At 35.9% G+C, this 22,712-nt stretch overlaps 1 protein-coding gene across 1 annotated transcript in view; it reads left to right on the top strand.

Moving 5' to 3' along the window:
- The window catches only part of GALNTL6 (polypeptide N-acetylgalactosaminyltransferase like 6), a 451,137-nt gene that overhangs the window by 176,207 nt on the left and 252,218 nt on the right, over window positions 1-22,712 (top strand). The window contains exon 3 of the mRNA XM_030449917.1: window positions 11,380-11,518. Within this exon, the coding sequence (XP_030305777.1) occupies window positions 11,380-11,518 (139 nt within the window). The remainder of the gene's footprint in view (window positions 1-11,379; window positions 11,519-22,712) is intronic.

Here is a 22,712-nt window from a genome sequence, read left to right as displayed (position 1 = left end):
TGTGTAAGACTTTTTGTGTTGATACTTTTTCTGTCTGTGATAAAATGAGAAAGCATAGTTTTGGTTCACAAACAGGATTTTAAAATTGGATGTTTATTCTTTCATAATACTAGTTACCATTTGTCATTTATTTAAGATTTTTAACAAGAGACACCTCAAGTTTTTAAGTTTGTTTTTTTGTTTGTTTGCTTTTACTTATTTGCTTCTTTCAACCCCAACATCAACCAAATTAAAGAAATTCAGCAAATACTTTTGTCTGAAACCAAACCTCAGTTTTCAGCAAATCAATTTTTCTAAAAGTATTTCCAATGGGCATATGCAGGCTCCTACTGAATTATGCATAACTGTGGACATTCACATAAATATTTAGTTGTTTTCTGTAGGTGATGAGTTGTTCTTTTGAGTAGAAAATATTTCAAGCCAGTTGCATAAAATCTCCTCAGTTCAAGGCTGAAGGGGATTTTTTGAGTCTCCCCATCTTCCTCTGATTGATTCTAGAGCATATACTGACTAGAAATTTCAGTTGACTTCAGTACAGGAAATTTATTCAAAGTTGAGTCAGGGATTTGAAAAATAGTTGGCATTAATTAGACTCCTCTTATTCAGAAAGAGGTGAATCAAAGGGGGGAAAAAGGCTGGTTAGAGTTGTTCTTATAGGAGGTCAAGCATTAAGTTTAGTTCTCCTTAGCACAAGGTTAGAATGTTATTTTATGGAAAGGCTCTCTGAAATGAAGAATCTGTTATAAGCCATAAAATGAATGGTAAAATGCAACATTAATGATTGCAGCATTAGTAATATAAGAGGGAAAGAGTCACTGGGAAGCGTGGCAGTGGTGGGTATATGCAGCAGTATCTGTAGCATTGATACAGTTTTCAGAAGAGTCAGTGTGTCTGATTAACTAAAAGAAAACATGAAAAACAGAAGAGCATTGAGATTCACAGTGTTACTTTGAGTGTGGTAGAAAAAAAAGGATCTCATTTTAAGTAAAGTAGGACTGAGGTAGACAAGAACAGTCCCAAGAACATGAGCTAACAGTTGCTTATCTGCCATAATTGCACCTTGCTATATATTGATGTATTAGCTCCCTGATGTACAGCTCCCTGGGGATATATTGCTTATTTTGAGGATAATTCAAGTATCTCCAAGCTTCTGGGAGTGTCTGGTTTTTTTTTTAAACCATGTAATTATTTGCATACTCACCTTTAGTTTCACAGTAAAATCATGAGAAGGATGGCATAGTATGTTTTATTGTATAGATGCAAGTGGCCCTGAAAAGCAATAAAATACATATGTATCTACCCGAGGAAGTTAACCTTCCTGGTCCCAAGTGTGTGAACTCTGCCTGCTTCTGAACACTCTTCTCAGCTTTACAGAACGAAGCAGGATGGTCTTGTCACTGAGTCAATGTGTTGGGAATCAGGTGGCAGAGTTCCTTTTTCTGGTTCTATCTCAGAATTTAACTGTAAATACTTATTATCTTCAAATGTAGTAATGGAATTTTGATTTTTTTTTTTTTTCTGGTCGGAGTTTTACAGGGTAAATCTAAATTTGCTGGGAGCTGTAATAGCTCATGGATGCTTTCTCTATAGGATACACGGTATGGAGTAAGGCTTCTAGTGCAAGAGTGACTTTGCTGCTGCAGACAGTTGACTCATTTGTAGCTAAATCACTTTTTACAGGTTATTCCATCTTTGTGCAATAGCCACAAAGCCAGCTTCTAGAACCAGAAGGGGAAAAAAAAAAAAAAAAAAAGGAAAGAAAAAAAGTAAACTACACCTGCTAATAGATTTGTATAGTCATAATACATCTTAGAATGACAAAATACAGAGGGAAAAGGAAAAGTCTTGTGATAATTACAGCTCTTAGAGCCCTATCATTCTTTATTTTGGGGCTTTCTAGTACTGTACCTAAGCAAGTGCAATTTTGCATTAACTTTGTGGAGCTTTTTAATTCCAGTCTATACCATGTTAGTAACACTTCAGTTAAAGCATTTCCAAGAGATCAGTTTGGACACAGTCATTAATTATAGAAAGCCTATGCATTCTAGAGACTATTAGAATTCCATTCTTGATGCAGATTGTGTGAAATAATTTAAGCACTGAAACAAACACCTTACTACTATTAGGATTATTTTTTTTTCAGATATTTTTCCATACTAGGCCCTCTTTATCCTAGCAGATCATAAAATTGCAGTCTCTGATGCCTTTTTTTGTGGTTGGTTTCTGTTTCCCACATGCTTGTTCCTTCAGTTTTTGGTCCTGATTAATGGTCTGTGGCCAGTCTGTTCTATTGTTAAATGAAAAAAAGAACATTCTGGTGGCTGTGGCATTTGGTGATAAGTACTTTGACTAAATAATAAGTTAGATGTTCTGTGTATCCCTTGGCTACGAAATTATGATTAGATTCAGCTGAGCCTGCAAAATGCTATTGAGAATATTGCTGCTCTTTTGTAGCGATAGAGCAACTCATATCAAAACAGCATGTGTTGCTGCTTATCTTGCATTTTACACTGTGGCATTCTAAATACACTGGACATACCAAACAGTATGATCTTTTTTCCTCTATTGTCATTGCTTTTATCTTTTTTTCCACCTTTCTTTTTTTCCCCTTCCCTTTTTTTCCCTAGACTTATTAAACTGAGAGAGGGGAAAGAATGAGTCTTTCTGCCTGCCAAGCCATTGTAGCACATGTTAAAAAACATAGATTTTTTTAATACTTTAATTTTTGTGAAGTGCTAGTTTGAGCATTCAGAAGATTTACTCTTCTAGGTTTGTATGCAGTCATCCTTTTGATGAAACACACCAGTTCCAGTGGCTAAGCTCATGATGTATTTCAAAGTGATCGCTTCCTCCATGTGCACCATATTTTTGCTCTGCAGTGCATACACTGGAAATTCAGAGCCTGCATTTGTAATGTTTCAAATGGATGAAACAAGCAAGCAGTACAGTACTCTTATGTTCCATAAAGCACAGGCTATAAGGTTTAGGAATTAATTATTTCTTGAAAAAAATGCACATATTTAATATAAAACACAGTGTCTTGATTTAAAATAACCAAATTTAAATGAGTGGTATAAAAGTCATGGTAAGCAGAGATAGATTGTTCCAACAGTTAGCTGCATTATGCATTGCTTGCTAGGACACAACAGCCAACAGCAAGAGCCAGGCTGAAAAATTGATGTCTAAAATTGAAATCTATTAAAATGCTTAGGTACCTATAAGAATTAACCTCAAGAGCACTAAGCTCATTTTTAATTCTTGCAAATTAATCAACTCAGCAAACAATATTTTATTAAAGATAAACAAATAACATGTACAGGCTGAGAATAACTTATCCTTAAGTATAACTAATAATTTTGCAGTACTCTTTGGCAAGGCAACAGGTAGGACAGCTGATTGCTTCTCACTGCTGAACTAAACCTTTGGGAACCCCTTACCTTTGGGAACTGTGGAGTCCTGCCATGCAAAAGAGCCCAGTTCAAGCTGCTCTGGTGCTGCTGCTGGTGCTGTTGCTGTATCTCGCTCCACTTGCACTACTGTTTCACTCTTCTGCTTTCCACAGTTACTGCTCTTCTGATCTTTAGGCCGCCCTGCCTCACCACAGTGTCTTTTGGTAGCAGTTTATGTTGTTTTAGCATTGAAGAACCCATGAAGCAGTACTCCACTCCAGGAAATGCTCTTCCTTTATCTACTTCTTACCCACTATGGGATTTCTTTATTTCAAGGGAATCCATCACCACTACAAGCACAGATCTAATTTCTATCATAGCAACAAATTCCTTTCAGGCTTATGTGAATGATAAGCAAACAACACCTTGAAGATCCAACTACATTATGATATGAATGTGCTGTTTAAAATGTTTTATAAGAAACACATCTCTTTTTTCTTTGTTCTTTTTCTTTTTCTTTTTTTTTTTCCGTTGGGGTATGTTGGGGTTTTTTTCAGTTCTGGATGTGAGCAGTCAGTGAACTTACAACCTTTAAAGTTACAGCTTTTTCTCACTTTTTCTCCCAACTATGCTATTTGTATAAAGCTATTCCTGAAGACAGAGGCAGTTTCATTTCTATTTGTACTGAAAATCATCATGTTACTGTTGTAGCAGTCCTAAAAGGACAAGGCCTTAATATTTGCTCCCAATACCATTTCTGCACTACTTACTGAGGACTATGCGGTCCTTGAAAATAAATCCTGCATGTGCTACTGGCATCTTAAGGTTAATAAAATAGTGGGAATTTGAATACTTTCTACCAGAATATTGGAGTGAATGTTGGATTTTTGTATTCTGAAGTAGTTCAATATTGAAAGAGTAATAACTAAGTTTTGTTATACATTTATAGAGAAATTATTTATTCTTGCTTAAAATTTTATTCATTCAGGATTTACTTGACAGGTTTGGGTTTTTTTCCTGATTGCATAACTAAGGTTAGGTTACAGCACTGTCTGTAATACCAAGGAAAAGCATTTTATATTGCTTCAGACCTTCACTGAGTTGTGTAGCAAATAATTAAAAGTATTGTAAATCACACTGAAAAGGTTTTCCAAGCTGTTACCAGATAAAGTAGCAAAAAAAAAAAGGCGTATTTGTTTCAGTTTCCATTGATGTAAAATCAATTTAGATTGCTTTCCTATAAATTATGTTCATAAAGTTGTACAATTGGTGGAATACTCTGAGAAGTTAAGGGAAAGTAAAATAGACTTGTGATAAACATATTTCAGTTTTTGCTACAAGTTTCTTTGACTTTGAGGAAAAATCTAATTCCTGCATCTTATACCCAATGCTCCTCTTGTTTCTTGTAGAGTTCATAGAAATTTAAGATAGGGATCAATCTCACTGTATGAATAGAATGGTATTAATAATGTCTTTGAGGCATGGGATCTTTCCTTTCTTAGGTATGTGTGGCTCCCAGAATTCCCTAGATTGCATATCCCGTTGTTTCACTACTTTTACAATTCTTATTTTCTACCCAAAAAACAATAATAGACACATATACATTTTTTTACTGCTAACATGGTCTTGTTTGATATGAAGGCAATTTCTTTAATTTGAAGCATGTGCAGATTTAATTTCCTCACTCCATAACAAGTCAGCAAATAACATTCTTTCATGAATTTCTTGACCTAAACTCTTCACATTTTTAGTGGAAATTAATATAAGCTTGCAAAACCACAAAAAACATTTTTTTTAAAGCAAGCAGTTCCTTCTGTAGTATGAAAGGAGGAAGTGATTTGATAAAATAACTCCCTTCCCCTCCTTTGTTTCTTAGACTAGTCTGTAATAGTCCCTGACTTGACTCTTGAACTAATTTGAAATTAAAAAATCTTCACTCACATCTCCTAAAGGTTTCAAAATACAAAATTTATGGAGAAGATGAGAACTCTATCAAGTATTAGATACTCCAAAGAGGCCAAGACATCTATGCAAAAAAAAGGAAAAAAAAAAATCCTGTGCATTTATCAAATTTATCAAATTTCCTCTGTTTAAGATAATTCAGCCAGTATTTTAGCAGACAAGCTGCACCATGCTGTACTGTCAGTGAGGATATGAAAAAATAAGGAAGAACATTATTTAGTTTGCACTGAAATGGAAATTCCTTTCCCAAAAAAGCAGGATGTAGTAGCAGTCTTGATGATCTTGTTACACTTACTAATAAAAATAAAATGAAATCCATCTCCACCGAGCAAAATGGTAAACTTGTATACCATTAAGAAAATTTGGAAAGGATGTAAAAGATGCTACAGATTGCTTTTTAATCACAGTTTTTGCACTGTGGCTTGGCCAGTTGCACTGTGACTCCCATATCAGGGAGCATAAAAGGTTATTGTGTAGGATTTCAAGTGCTGAGAAGGTGGAACAAATGTCTGACTCAGTGTTTTTTTCTGACTGATGATCTTTATTTCCCCTTTTACTTACACTTTTTTTTTAAAGCTGATGTGTGACTGCATCAATTTTGAATTTGTGTTCCTCTGTCTACCCTTGCTAAGAAATACAATCACTCTTACTCCCATGGGACTTGAGTGCTGTATTGAAATATTGCTCTAGGATAAGAGTAGATACCTGTTCTCCCGCTTTGAACTTTCGTGAAATAGAATGAGCTCTGAGATTACATGTGATGTGTACAGACAACATCATACTAGGGGCAGTAGACAAAATATTAATATAAGTAGACAAATACTAATACAGTAGACAAAAATACTAGTCTAATTTTTTAAAGGCAGAATTATCTCATCCAAATAATGACTTGTTTATTTGTTGGCTCACATATTAAAATAAACTCCTTTTATTAATCAAAGCATTTAGCACATGGAGAATTCTTATTTCACGCTTCAAAATTTACTGGATTAAAATATGCTTGAATTAAAGGTTATACTTGTGAATTATATTCTTGACTTGGTGTGACACTGAGGTAAATCTGACTTAACTTGTATCAGTGAATATGAACAGTAAATGATTCAGATTTATATACAGTTCTTCCCCATAGACACTGAATGGTTTATGTTCTTTATATGCTTAGTTTCCTGTGTTAAGATGTCAAGCAGTGGATTAACTTTATTAACTTCTATGAGAAAGACAATCTTTTTGAAAGTACCCATTGAATTATGAGTAAAGTTCATCTGTACTATAAAAACAGCCCCCTAAAACAAAACCCAAAGTACCCTGAAAACAGAACCTGTTGCAATGCGCTTTGCTGTTTATAATTTTAAGCCAGGTCTCCTGTCCACTTCATGCAGAAGTAGTGCAGAACTCTTCTGTGGCATGTTCAAATTGATTTACAGCTTATATCTTTTGCCAACAATACTCCTGTGTTTTTTATAATTATCATGCCTGGCAGCTGTACCAACATGGCTGATCCAGAGCCTTTATTCTGCTATTACAAATTTGTGCCGAGTAAGCAGAATAAATTTTTATTTTCTTATTTCACTCTTATCCTCTTCCCTTACTGCTATCTACTAAAAGAGAGAGTGCTGCTGTATCTGTATTTAACATAAGCTGAAGATTCTGTAACTGAGGTGTCTTTGACCTACCTTGACCTACCTATCGTCAAGTATAAAACTTAAAACCTTCAGGGGTAGGTATAGAGTGTATTGTTTCCTAGGAGACAGTAACATCCTAGAGTGGGCCTAAAAATGCCTTACAGAACACCTGATAGCACTGGCCAAACCAGTACTTTCTCTTGATCACTATAATATCTTACTTTACCATTTTTTAATCTGACTATCTATGGAGAAGCATTTTGAAATGGTGTGTTAAAATTCTTATAGTAACATAATGCTAAGCAACATAGAGGTATCAACTCCAAAACTATCAAAGTGTTAAGAAATAAGGAATCTAGCATATTTTCAAAAGTTTCTTACACTGAGGATGAGTTAAAAATCAGTGTAATAACTGTAATCACAAATTATATAGAGCACCGTATGAATTAAACAGTGTTGCTAAGGTTCCAATGCCATGGAGCATTCTGATGGTATATATGGGTCCAGGTTGAATAGGTGTCATTCTTGTGCTTTTGGGTTCTTCCCCTCCTTTTCCCCTTCCTTGAAAAATCAAAATCCAACTTAACTGAAACTTCTGATTGTCCATAGTTTCTGGGGTTATTTACTCTGCAATTGTAAACCAGTTTCAGAGAGTTACTATCAACTCTTAGTCTTGGGTTGTTTTTATGCATCCCATTTGGTTGAACCACTCTTTAAACCCAAAAATTCACCATCAGGCATTTTCACTCACTCTCTTCCCTCAAATACTTTATAGCTCTGGTGCACTTTCTGAACTGCTATTTTGCCTCAGACAGAACAAAGGGTATAGGAGGACTTATAGTCCATCAATAGGTTTAAAGTAACCTTCCTTAGCTGAAATAAGGACATAAAACTCTTTCATGGTCTTTTTCATTAGGATTTTACTGTTCCTGAGTTGTGAGCCTTTCTCTTGTCACCTTGGCATTTTAGGTAATCTTTTGGGTAGTCCAGCTCCAAAGCAGTGTGCAGCAATTGCAATTTCTGTCCATTGTCTAGCAAAACAAATCAGTGAGAGAAGGTGGAGGTTTAATCTGCTTAGGATAATTTGTAATGCTGAAGATATCAATCCATGGTAATTTTGTATACAAAGGGAATCTTTGAGGCCTATTGATTGTCCAATTTTCAGTACTTGTCTTCTAAGCTCCCTGTTTCTCTCTTTCTGAGAGAAATGGTCTGCTTTTATCCGAGTTCTTTTAGAGAAAGTAGAGAGCTGCTTTCAGCTGGTACTGGTAGATCACTACCTGATCCCTAGCTAATCAGGAGGAGCTGTAGGTTTAGAGGGCAAGCAGACAAGAGAACTGGGTGAAATATTCACTAGATCCATAAAAGCCCATGAACGTCTATCAGTTCTCTAAGGGTATATCCTAATTCATGCTTCACAACTGCTAGTGCATCTCATGGTCCAACTTACTGTATAACTGCAAAAGTAATCCATATATTGCTGTTGTCTAATACTTTGGCAGCACGATATGAAAATTTGAGCCCGTTTCTGAGTTGCTTGAGTTAACAACCATGACATCTATTAATTTGGCTTACGTAGAGGAATAGTGACCCATATTCAGTGAGGAAGAGCAGAAAGCTTCACTTTAGAAGTACGTGTCTTGAGTTGCACTAGCAAAGGACAATATGAAGAAACTTTGGTGCTGTGAAAAATATTCATCACCTGAAGAGCCAAATGGTCTCCTATAAAAAAAGAAAATCAAAGAATCCACCTTTCTTCATACAGGGTGATTAGTTGGGAGTATGCTGAAAATTATATTGAAAATATCAATTAGCAATATTATTTCTCATCATAAAGATAATTATTCTGGAATTTCAGTTATATTAGTATCTACCTGAATAAGTCTCTTATCAAAAACAAGTTAGACAAGTTAATTTGAATCTACTTAATGTATAAGCAGTGGGAGGTGTCCCTGCCTATGCAGGGGGGTTCCCTTCTGTCATGGTTTAACGCTGGCCCATCAATTAAACCAAATGACAGATGCTCTCTATTAATCCCCCTCCCTGATAAAGAAAGGAGAGAATAAAGGGGAGAGACTTATGGGTTAGAAACTAAACTACACAGCTTTAATGAAACACTAATAATAAAAAGGAAAAAAATACTAAATATAAACAAATATACAGGAAAGTGATACCACATTCCGTCCCCTTTTCCCCCAGTAACTTTCACATCACCACCAAGGCTGCAGGGCAGCACTGGGAAAGTCCAGGCTGGACTCCTGGAGTCAGCAGCAGTCAGGAGCTGGAGGCAGGAACACACAGATATGGGCTGGCACAGATCAGGACCCCAGGCAGACGAACGGATGGAATCCTTCCAGGATGCTGAAGCAAACAGGGACATGCGAAGAATAGGAGGAAAGGAAGGGGGTTGACCCTCCTGATCCCTCAGATTTATACTGAGTGACCTCTTTATTCCTCTTCTCCTTCTGGAAGGCAAAATGTTTCTCAGAACTGAGCAGTGTCCTTGGTTCTGCAAACCAGTCTCTAGCAGTACCTATAAACATGGAGCGTTATCAGTCCTACAAGCAGACACTGACTGAGAAACTTGCTGTTAATTTCATCAAGTACAGCCACTGACAAAAGACTTAGCTGAAAGAAAAATTACAAGACAGAAAATTAGCGCTATCCTGGCCCAAACCAGGACATCTTCCAACCCAACCCATTCTGTCATTCTAAGAGAGGTGCTAAAATTTTTGTCTTGGGGGTTGCATGATACAAGCTTAATAATACTGTATTATAAAACAAATTTGATGTAGTTGTACTGATGAATTTTGAGTAGTATTCTGAATCATCAGCTGCTTCTTTAATATTATATTTCCTGCCTATATTTAATATGAAACAATAAAGATTCACATAGAATCGTAGTCTCCAGTTTTGTATTATGTTAGTGTGTTATGTGTTTTAGGAATGCTTGAAAACAAAAATTGCAAGATACTTTTTAGTAATGAAATAACATAAATAAACTCATAATACAGATTAATTCTTTTCCTTTTTAAGTATCATTAATTATTTGCATTAAAAATATAAATGAAATTTTAATTACATGCACAAAATTTGAAATTAAAGTATTGTTTTTATTTGAAAACATCTCAAATTGAGTAACTACACCATCTCTTACTGTTTATTCTGTGCTTTTACTTTTTTGTGCATGTGTAATATCAAACTGAACACTGATTGAGGCTTACAGGCCATACAGATACCACTGTGTACTCCTCTCAGCTTGCAGTTGCTTTCCTCTTCATCCCCTCCTGCAGCTGCTACTGACTAGCTGAGGATCAGGTAGCCTTGGTCATTTGTCAAATTCAGCTGGGAAGTTGATTTAGTTCCTTAAAATATCACGGCAAAGAAGGTATTTTCTTATGAGTGAGCCCTGAGGGAGAGTGACAGAGAGGTTATAAGCTGATCAATTAGATGTAGAGGAAAGAATATCTTCTTGAGAGCTTGAGTAGGAATGAAAGGCTTAGAAACTATGAAGAGTTCATCCTCTGCAAGAATGAGAAGGATAAAAATAGTTGAGGAGACATGAAGTCTTTTATGTTCTGATTTTCTTTGAAGTGTTTTTGTTTGTTCTGTGCTTTCTGACTGAAAGAGATAGAGGCATAGTTGCCTGAGGTAAGTACTAAGCAAGCCAAGTGACTGATGATGAGAAGTAACTTGGCAATAAAAAGCTGGAATAGAAAGTCTGTGCTTTGCCTGGGAACAAGCATATGATTTCTTTAGGGAACCGAAGTGACCAGTTTCTGAAACCAAATCATCAGTGCTGAGACAATAGAAGCACAGAGAACATCTGGCTGGTCCCGTAGAGTGGAAGGTATTCAAGATGCCCAGAGCAAAACATTTGGTTTCTTTAGCATTTGTTCTGGACAGTTAAACACCCTAAACTTCAATGCTAAAATTATTTTTGGAGGATGCAAATGGAGGGGAGGGGCGCTTCTGTGTTAAAATTCAGATTAACTGAGTAATTGGGTTCCTCATATCAATCTAAAAGGGTATTGCTGGAATTGATCATTTGATCATAATATTGCTATGAAAGTTTGATTCTGATACATAAAAGGCCTTATTTAGAATAAAGTAAAATTCAAATTTTTATGTATACATGTCTTTGAGATCATTATGTCTCTGTAGAAAAAGAAAGTTGGATGAATTGGGTGAATTCAGAGGGACTCTGAAGTCTCATTTTTAATACACTTTTTAAACTTTTTTTTTTTATTGGAAGCAATAGAATATCGCTAAAGACATCACAAGAATCTCTTTAAAGATGTTCTACACCCAATGCATTGATTGAAGTTCAGTGTAACTTATTTTTGTCTTTGTAGTCCATTCTGTGCTGTCAGTTTGAAGCAAATAATTGTTGTGTTTCATTGTAGGGAAAGGTGAACATGGGAAGCCGTACCCTCTTACAGAGGAAGACCATGATGATTCTGCTTATAGGGAAAATGGCTTCAACATATTTGTTAGCAACAATATAGCACTGGAGCGATCCCTGCCAGACATCCGACATCCTAAGTACGTAAATTGCTTCCCAAACTACTTGATTTTATTTCTCTTCTTATATCTCTAAACTACCTGTTTTCCAAGAAAAAAAAGAAAAATTCAAACCCTCCGCTAACAAAAAGTGACCATTGCATTAAATAGGAAATGGAAAATTTATCACTGTTGTTAAATCATCACTGTCTTTAAAACTAACCTCTCACCCTATTTGTAACACAGTAAAACTACAGAAGGCCTCTTTAAATCACAGAATTACTTTCATAGTATTTATGGGTAGTGATTTGTTAGGAAGTGATAAATAATCACTTGCTGATAGCTTTGGATCTTTGGGCAGGGTGACAAGTCAAATAAAATTTTTGGCTAAATGTTTGGACCACTGTCTCCAAAATGTTTGGGGTGTTTTTGTTTTTTTACATAAAAAGTAAAAGCAATCAAATAGGTATAGCTTATCAGGTCCTGATGATACAGCTGACTTATATAGTGTAGAATTACATACTGAATGTGCAGTGATGAAATGCATTTGTAGAACTGGAGGTTGGAGAAGGTGGAGGGGGGGTAGAGTGAGGGAGGCACAAATAATGGTAACAGCAGTAATATCCCATAGAAAATAGGATAAAGGTTAGTCTAGAAAATAACCACTGAACTAAAAATGAGTGTGCAGCTCTCAGCAAACATAACTTTTGCTTCATATTGTATAATTTTTGGTTCCATTATCCAAAGAGTGAAGCTTTCAATTTCTAACAAAAAGCTTGTGTATGCTTTTTCTAAGCTTCAGGCTCTAGTCCTCTAGTCAATCTGAGCTCTAAAGGGAGGGATGATTTGGCTTATGTCTTTATGTGGTGTTTTTCTCTCTTTTAATTAGGTATTATGAAATTTGTGCAAGGGAGAAAGGTACAGGCATGTGACAAAACTAATTGGCTCTGTGACTAGGTTTATATTTTTCTTCAGATAAAATTCCCTTTGTTATATGACACTTCGGTTTCAGACATCTACTCACTTGGTAACCTCTACAATTTTGCTGTGCAAGTTAGTTTGAAACTCTTCAGAGAAATAAACAGAACTTGGTAGGCTGACAGAATTTCTTGGGGGGGGGAGGGGGGAGAGGTGAGAGAAAAGAGAAATATGTCAGCTAACAGTTCTTGTTCATGAAATCAGGAACTGTCCTTTTCAAACAATGAACAGGACATAAATGCTTGCATAGTAAGTTTAAAAAAAAAAGTTCACGGTGGAGAAATTAACAAAAAAGAAATAGGTTTCTTAAAAAAAATCTTGTTGGAGATTTTTCTTGTTTCATTGCCACATTACATTGTTTTGAGAAAACAAAACTGTTTATCTGTTAATTTCTATGTATAGTATTATTTACCTTAATTTAAGTCAAAAGGCATAACTTTTTAATAATAAGCTGTATGTTTTCTGTACTTTTCTTGCCTTCTAATTTGCCAAGTTACCTGGAATTATTTATGGATAGAACGCTTCCACAAAGTTTGAGATCTAATGTATATCAGTATCAAATCTGTGCTCAATTACATTGTTGGCATAAGATATATGCTCATCAAGTATCCTTCTCTATTAGCAAAACCATAGAGGACAATTGCTAAATATAAAAGGAAACTGACATGTTTGAACTGAAATGTTGTCCCTTCACATTTTCATAAGTTGATTTTCTGGCAATTTGTTTCTCTCCTGCTACTGTTCAGACAATCAATGACATTTGCATGCACTTCCCCTGAAGCACTGTGAGCCACATGTTGTGAGAAGTGACATATTAGTAACAAGCTCATGCTACACTAACTGTCCTCTGTACCTCTTTCCCTGCACTAATCCTGTAGTGACTTTCACCTGAGCATCTCATCATTTGGGAAACCTGAATCCCTAAGTGTCTCCATCATTTTCATCTTCCAATGCAGTTATAGCATTCAGTGTAGTCTTGTATGGACGATACAACCAAAAAGTAGTATCCTGAGTGAACTGACTTACATCATATCCTTACAGCCTTCTTTTGTCAAACATGGATAACAAAATTAGTCTATTACTGGATGTGGCACTCAGTGCCATAGTCAAGCAACCGAAGCGGTGGTTCAAGGGTTGGACTCGATGATCTCTGAGGTCCCTTCCAACCCAGCCAGTTCTATGATTCTATGATTCTAAATGTAAAGATTAAAAAAATGGGCTTGAGCTAAATTTCTTAGAAATGTCACTATTAATATTTTATATTTTGTTTCTGAGGAAATACTAGCCACTGTGCATGCACGTCCTACAAATTGCAAAAGTAACCAAGTTTATGGTTTGAATGAACGGTGGTTTATAAAGGGGAAATGACGCCACTTTTGAAAGGGCTTTTTAGGAAGGAGTTTATAGTGAGAGAGAAACAAGGAAAGCAGTTTTTTTTAACAAATTAATCCCACAGGGAAAGGGCTATTAAGAAAGAAAGAGAAGGATTAACGTCTTTTCCCTCCCGAAGAAAGTCGCTGACGGCCACGGGTGTCACTGTCCCTCCTCACTCACTGGGGCCTTGCCACTCAGTCCACTTCCATTTGCTCGTCTTCTCCTCTCCTTGCTTCTTTTCTCCCTCTCTCATTTCCCCCTTTTCCCTCTGAGGGAAACGTTCCTTTTTGTCATCAATTATTGCCAGAGGTTGCGAACTGGTAAACATAGGTCTTCCCTTTGTATTCAGGTTTCCTGGAATTCTTGTATTTGCTACCAATTTGCATTACTGGCTGGTGGCTATTAGTGCCATTAGCATTTTATCTTTTTAGTCCTGACAAAGGAAGGGGGGTCTGTTGATGAGATTTTGCTGGCAGAAATAAGCTTGATACAGCCAGGCTTTTGCTGATTCAAGTTTGATACATTTTAACAGATTAAACTAAGCTGGGGAGCCAGAGGACTGCTGATTCAAGAAGTTTTTTTCTATTTTCAATGTATCCACATTACAACATCATACACCAATTAAAGTGCTCACTAATAATCACTAATAAACTGCACACTGATTAAAGTAACGAAGCTGGGCTCTGTAATTCTGATGGCTACACCTTGAAGCAATCAGTGTCTTAAGCTTCCAGGACAAACAGAAGTCTGACAGTGCTTTCTGACCTGCAAACAAATAGAAGCAAACCCATCTCTTGTCTGTGTGTGTTAAATATAAATGCAGTCCAGTTGCAGATGGCAGCTTCACTTTTTGAAGTGTGAAGTCTCTTCAGAAGCATATGTGAAATGTAAAGTAGTTCATAACTCGTAAGATTGCTTTCAGAGAAGCTTATTGGAAAACAATACAACTTCTGTGCCAGAAAAGGGTGTTCTTATAGAAATAAAATTAGAGTACATAGTTCAAGGGAGATACAGCAAGAAGGTCTAGTTTGCCCAGCTTCTGAGTAATATAAAGGGCTTTTGCTTTCTTGAGCTCCTAGCTACCTTTCAGCTTTTAACTATCTTCTTTTGCATCACTGTGGTGGATACTTTCTTTTGTAGACTTGAAGTCTTTGATGTATACCACTTGTACAGGGGCTCATCTGTGCTGAAGACTAATTTCCTGGGAACAGTGTCTAAAATTTGTTTTAAAGAACCAAATAGAATGGCTTTATTGTCATCAGTAAAGAAAATTCACAAAACAAACCTTCAAATACAACAACAACAACAACAAAAAAAAGTGGTGAATTTTAATCTGGGTCAAAAGTTACTTAAAGTTGAAAAGTTATTTAAGTTGAAAGAGCAGCTAAGGTAATTTCTGCATTTCTCCGAAATAACTTAAATGAAAATATTTTATTCCAAAGTCCTAATCCAAAGACAGTTCAAGTCCCATTTCTAAGTGTTTGGTTTTCTGGGAGGTATGCAAAGGTAGCAGATAAACAGAACTTGCTCTTTTCAATCCAAATGAAATTTCTTCTTCTAGGTCTCTGGAGACTGGGCTGAGAACTTGCATGATACAACTTCTGGGAGGAGGATGGGTGGGACTAAATGTTGTTTGCTTTTTTTTTTTCCTTTGTGTGTTGAATTCTTGCATTTCAGCAAGATGTATTCAGACCAATGATTCAAGCCTTTCTAAAACACTAAGAAGTGCATTTTGTAAAAATCCTTAGAGGTATGAAACACTTAACTTCTATTTTAAGGATGACTTAACCACTTTCCTGTCCCCTTAGTGTGTTTCTTTTGCACTCCTGTAATATTTATCATGGATTTTGCTTTCTCTTATAGCTACACTTGAATATTTTTTCCTTTTCTGAGTGGTCTTTGATTTCTTGTTTCTGTCATGCAAGTCCTCTCACAGTTGATGTTCATGCCAAGCTAAATTAGCTACTTCTCTGTTCTTGGCCCACAGTCATTCCCTGGCTCTAAGTTTAAAAAAATATGTAAAAAACCAAACAACCAAACAAAACCCAAACCCAACCACCTTACCAAACAAAATTGTATTTTTTCCCCCTTTATTCAAAATAAAAATGTGAAACAGGATTATGACCTCAGGTCATTTGGTTTCAGGACTAATTTAGTGAAAATTACAGTTCTGGTCATCTGAAGTGGAAGGCAACATTATGACATTTGGATAATATTGAGAGTTGGCAATGAAATTATTACTTAAGAGTTACAAACTAATATGAAAATTATTTTAAAATCCACAACAAAGAAGGTTTTATTTTTTATTTTTCACATGCCCCATGCCACTTTTTGTAGCCTGGAATGTAACAAAACTTGCTAAAGGAAGGGAAAATGTTGCCACAATTGGCTTCTGTAGTACAGAAACAAATTATAATTATTCTAATTACTTAATACAGCAGCTACCATTCTTACCTTTTCAAAATTACTGAATATACTGACATTCATACTAGTTTTGTTCCAACAAAACTGAATCTGATTTACATTTTGAGTAGGTTTCAAAATGTGACTTGAATGAAGCTTTGGGAAATGATTGCAATCATCTGGTCTGAACAGTGAATATAAATCTTGTGATGTATCCTACTTCAAACTCCTAGGTACTTGTAAAAGAGAGGATCCAATATTTTATCTTTTTTGATTTGAATCCAGATTTAAATTTAATTCTCTATACCAATGAAGTTGCGAGCATTACCATTTAAAATCTTTGGGTTTGATATATTTGTATTGCTTGATTTCAATCACAGGTCTCTTTTTATCTAGAATCTGTAGATAGTTAATAAATTGTGGAGCCACAGATAGATGTTCATATCCTTGTTGTCTGTATTGAATAACTGATTATGATTATGAGCATAGATAGATTGATTTTGTCCTAAAATTCTTAATATTCTTTTTGTATATTAAGGATTGCTCATCTGATTTTTGTGATGTCTGTTTTTCAGGCTTTATGAGTTGAAATGTCAGTATTTCCAAGCATTGGTAGCTGGCCTTACTGTTGCTTACTGTGAAGTGGTGGCCCCTCTGTTGTCACTCCCAGGAGTGTTCCTTTTCAGAAGTCTCAGCTATGCTCAGTTTTGTTCCACACTAAATTTTTCACAGGCCTCAGAAGAAATGCGTTTTCATATTCAAAGAAATACAGATTTTTAGCTAAAGGCTCTGAGTTCTTCTGTGTCCTGAACACTAATGAGATTTCCTTTCTTTTTAATAATAATAAAAAGCAAATCTCCCTCTTCCTGTTCTGCATAACTGAAATTTTCCAACAGTTCTTCCCTATCAGTAGCAGAAGCTGAGAGAATGCCTGAATGGTTCTCTTTCAAAATATTTGAATGTGTTGGTTGCTGTCCCTGGTATTTTTAAAAGACACTAAGGTGACTATTTAGTGAGATTTCTTCAGATAGTGGTTTGGTTTTTATTTGACTGGAGTTGTTTTGTGTTTTTGGAATAATTGCAGAGTTACTGTTAATCGACTGGAATTACTGCACTTGGATGGGAATGAGATACATTATATAAATATTGTGTAGTCATGCTGTAGTTCACATCTGAATCTTCTAAATTTTCAGATATTGTATTGAATATATTTAATTACTTTTTTATAGCTAGAGTATATCTGTCACAGTTTAAACTATGTATATTGGCCTAACAATAACATTTAAAATTTCATCTTTAATCCATCTGCTCCAAGATAGATTCCAATAAATTGATCAGCTATCTATAATCCTAATGATAGGTTCAGGTTGTCCTACTTCAAGACACTAAACAAAAATTTATTTAAGTATGCTAAACTTCACAATATTTAATAAGGCTTATGGAAATAATTAGTAGCTTGGATCAGTCTTCTGTTGAATTTTTTATTATGTGTTGGAAGAAACTAAGAGTGTAGGAGGGTTCTTTCTAGTTCCCATTCACTTTGACTAATAAGAAATGTCTTCATACACATATACCTGATCCATTGCTTTGTACTGCTGTTTTTTAGTATTGCCATAACCTCATCTGGCTGCAGAGCAACTGATGAAACTCAAATTGTGCTTTTAATAGGACTAAAAAAAAAAAAACCTACAAAAAACCCTACCCTGACTGCTTTTCAAAGTGTTTTGTGTAGTTTCTGAATAATGAAGTGAAGGTGGAAAGTCATGCAGTGCAAAACATAGGCAATGTCCCCATTTTGAGGCCTTACCAGATTGTTCTCAGCAATTGCTTCAGGCATCTCATTCAAAGTGCAGCTCCTCAAAACAAGATCAGGAATATTTCATATCAGGAAAACTTGTGGCCTTCTGTCTCTGTCATGCCTGCTGTCAGTTCCTCCACAAGATACATATTGATAGTAAAAATAACATGGAATAATTCCCAAGTGCTTTCTGGGTGCTGTGTGTGTCTCTTTTTATGGCAACAACAGCTAAAATGTGGCTGAAGATTGATGATTCCCCTTCTGTCCTTTGGTGAGGAACAGGCTTCAGCATTTAATAGCCCAGTGAGGAGGATCCAAGCCATATGGGTCTGTGTCTGTTTACTCAAAAGAATCTGGTTTTTTTAGAAAGCTGTTTATACAAGTGGAGGAAAATAGTTCTTGTATCTTTCGATGTCTTGCATGTTACCTAGAATCCTGTAAAGCCTCCCAGGCTGTCGAGAAAGTGGCAAGCTGGAGTAGACATATCTGTGAAATCTAAGCTTAATAAGGATAGCAATATTGAAGGATATTTACCCTCCAGCCAGTTCTGTGCTTCTGGGATAGCCAAGTCTATTAGCATTTGGCAATGATTAGAGACAAAACTTTTAACTCAAATAATACAGTTCTAAAATTGAAAAGTACAAGTAACTTCACTGAGAACTATGAGAAATGTGGAATGTTCTGGAGATCTGCACCTTTGCAGTACAGGTGTAAGTGATGATGCCAAATGCTGTTAATGTAATAGTTTTACAAAAAGCCTCAGGTTTTCTTGCATATCCATTCCTGCTTCCTTTCCAAGCATTTTTTTTTTTCTACAATTAGGCATGTATCTAACAGGAATTTACGTGAGACAATACTTCTAAGCGATGAAATTTCAGCTTTGGTATTAACAAAACAGGACAACTGCCAGCAGCACATTCTCACTGGCAACAGTATTAGTTGTTGTCTCATGTAATAAGGACAACAGATGTGCAGGCTGCAATGTAAAAGCAACTTCTTTCTATTTTGTGTGTTTTGATTATGAATAACTTTCTAAAGTTTCAATATTCCAAAGTATGCGCTGACCATAATATGTGGCATAAGGCATGAGAACCTACTGGTCATACTGGTTCCCGTGTCTGTGAGCCTGACAGCAGCACTTCTGCAGCATTTGTTACCATGCCACCAGCTGTGATTCTGGTGCAGGTGCTGGTCAGACCTACTAACATTTGCCCATTATTTTATCTCATATATTGTACATGGAAGATGATGTTGAGAGAGAGGTGTGAGCCTGGTCATACGAGTGTGTTCACCTAATATGGAAAGGGAGTGGAGAAGAGCTGTAACTAGATCACAGAAGGAATATTACTTTAAAAACTGAATACAGGAAGTCCATGGGGCTTGATGGGATGTTTCCATGAATAATGAAGGAACTGATATAATTTTGGGGCCACTCCCAGCTATCTTTGTGTGATCATGGCAACTCGGAGGGCTGCCTGAGGACTGGCACAAAAATGGGAGGAGTAGCTGATATGCTGGAGTGTTCCTAGAAGTCTACAGGACAGCTTTGGAATGTAAAGGCAAGTTGTGGAATGATAATTAGGGTTTTTGAAAAAGAAGTTAAAGGGTAGTTGAACATCATGGGTAAGTTTGTTCCTTGAACTTTGAGATGACAAAAAGCTAGGATTCTAATCCTATTTTCTTTCCTTAAGCCAGGATAATGAACCTAGACTCAAAACAGAGGCTTTTAATTGGTCATGCTAAGATCTGTCTAACTTCTGAGAGACTGTCAAATAAGTGTTCTTGGTGTGAGTGAATGATTGAGTAAATTTAGATTACATTGATATTTTTGTTATCTCTATCAAAAAATGGTTTGGAGGCTATATATGTGTATATATTGCATAAATTGCTGGTATTTGGAATTCAAAGGTAATAAAGTGCTGATGCTTTGGAATTCAAAGGTAATAAAGTGCAAGTTTTAAGTTGGAATATAATTATAGGACTAAGACGTCTGCTGATGTGAGCTTTCTTGTGAGGGATTTTGACATGGTATGAAATTACTATATGCATTCATTTTTCTTGCAAGCCTAGATTTAATACATATAGATGAGTAGTTAGATTTCTTAAAGCATGCTAAAGGGTAATATTTATTTATTTGCATCTTTCCCATGACTTTGTTGTAAAGCAAAGCTTTGCAAATAACATGCTTTGTGTCATAAGGCTTATCTGTTTTTTCTGTCCCTTAGTTAGAGAAACCTTTTGGTTTGAAAGAGGAAGTGAGGCAAAGTCACTGATTTTGATTTCTTTGAAGACATGGAGAGCTGCTGGAGACATTGTCCATGACAGACTAAAGTTATGCTATTAACATAAATAACATGCATATAATTCAGCTGTAGCAGATTTAGTTTTTAAGAAGAGGGTTTTTTTATTAGTGCATTTAATAGCAATAATAAGAGCTACAGTACATTTTTGTTTTGTCATTTTTGTTTGTTTGCTTGCTTTTTGTTTTCATGAAAATAGCAATAATATTTTGGAGAAGGTAGGCTTTTTTCTAGAAGGGAAAAGTGTTGTGACATTTATAGAGGTCTGTAGACAGTAATGCCTGTGCTTGCTTCCTAGCTGCAAGCCACTGAGAAAATAAAGATTACTTTCCCTTCCATCAGCTCACACCCAAGCTAATTTTACAGCCTTGTCAAATGGCAGCAGAAATTACTAGTTATCGCTACTTTATCAGGCTCAGTTGACAAGACTTGATTAGAACAGACAGAAGCTTGTTGCTGTAAATTGAATACTTTGACATGCTAAGACGATTACTATGTAAATCTTCTCTAGAAAGTGTTTTGTCCTGGTAGCATTGCAGAGGGCTTGTCAGTAGCTGGGAGCCCAGTGTGTGCTGTAATCCCTTTAATAAAGGGGAAAAAAGCTCAAATCTGAAAAAGGAGCTCAGCTAGGAGAGCAAGTGCTAACAAAGCCAGTGGGGGAAAAAAAAGGTTGAAAACTGAAAATCTCTTTCTATTTTCTCTTTCTCTGGCACTCCTTGTAAGAGGAGAAGATTGCAGGTGGGCTAACATTTATGATATAGTAACTGCCACAGTAGGCTGCTACCTTGCTTCATAATTGCAACAAAGGGATGTCTACAAGATATTTAACTTCTCCTATGCTGTCATCTATTAGAAAGGGTAGTATACAAGGTTGTTGATGTGTTTAGAAGGCACAGAGCCTGGTAACTGGCCAAGGCATTGATATCTGCATCCCTTAATGTGCATAAAATATTGTTATATTCACAGGGTCAAACAAATCGCTGCTTTTACGAATCAGCTTTTGCTATAAAGTGCCTGAAATGGTGCCAGCTTTGCTCTCCTTTCTCATCAGTTTAGAAGCCCATTTTCTTCCATTTGCACTACATTTACTACAGATATAGTATATTTCTGAAGGTTTCTGTTAACAGAGAAGCTGTAAAGGCAGAGAACTTTGCTGTTCTGCATCGTTCCTGACTCTAGCATGATGTTTTAGGACTTTTTTTTCTACTTATAAGCTCTCCAGGGAATAAAACAGAACTAACCCTATACCTTGAACTAAAAAGATACTGTTCTTTATTTCTGCCCGGTAGTGTAGGCTAACTGGCAAAGTGAAATAGCAATAGTCTTAGGACTCTCAGTAGTGAATAACAAAGCAGTGTAGCTGTAATTCCTTTTTACTACCTCTTTATGAGTAGTCCTCCTGTATTTTATTAGTGTCTGCTGCAAATAGCTTCCAGGTGTCTCTGTGATTTTTTTTTTTCTTTTTCTTCCTCAGGCAGTCTAGTATCTCAGGAATAGAGGAACCTCTTAATATTCTTTTAATCTTCTAAAAGTTTCCCTCCAACTTTGACTCTAAAAGTGCTTTATTCAGAAACTCTGTTTTGATTCTTGTTTCAACACAGCAGGAGAATACTGTATCTCAGATGAATAACTAAATCAGTAGTAAGTGTTTTAAAGCAAGTTAAAGAATGTGGCAGTGCATTGTTTTTATGAATAGGACTTGACCTCCTAGAGACAAATGCCCAGCTACAATGAAGTGAAGGAACAGCATGCCAAATACAAAGCTAGTAGAAGCTTTGTCAGCTATGTCTGACATTTTTCACTACAGAAATTTTTCACAATAAATTATAGCTTACCTTTTTGTAAAGACCGTTTATTTCACAGTAGCCATTTTGTGTTGACTGTGTAGTAGGGTTGCATAATAAGCAGTTTTGTACAGCTTTCAGAGTTCAGTTATTCAAAACAGTAATAAATGTAATAAATGTACATACAATAATGGCATAGTTGAATCATACATATGATTAGTGTATAGTAATGTATCTAATAATGGAAGGGGGAGAGGAAGGTGATAGTGAAAGGGTATTCACTGATTTGAAAAGTAGTTTTGAAAGAGCTCATGCCCTGGTAGAGAGAGCCTTGGTTTTTGAAAATCTCATCTGAAGGCCTCTAAGGGATAAATGTAATGATGTGGGATTATTCTTTGATAAGAAATATCAGATATTAGGTTCTGAAATATCATGTAAAGAAAGGCAAGATAGATCAAGGATAGCAATATCTGAAAGCTTAATTCATAACTTTTGATTCATGGTGATAATTTTGAAAATGTCTTTGCACCTGTTTCATCATGTAATGCTATTTTTTTCATATAATCATACACATGTGTGTCTGTTTTTCTAGCAAAGTC

Source organism: Calypte anna, chromosome 4A (genome assembly GCF_003957555.1).
Source record: "Calypte anna isolate BGI_N300 chromosome 4A, bCalAnn1_v1.p, whole genome shotgun sequence".
Lineage (NCBI taxonomy): Eukaryota > Metazoa > Chordata > Aves > Apodiformes > Trochilidae > Calypte > Calypte anna.
Note: the sequence above shows the minus strand (reverse complement) of the source record. Positions and strands in the feature narration are given on the sequence as shown.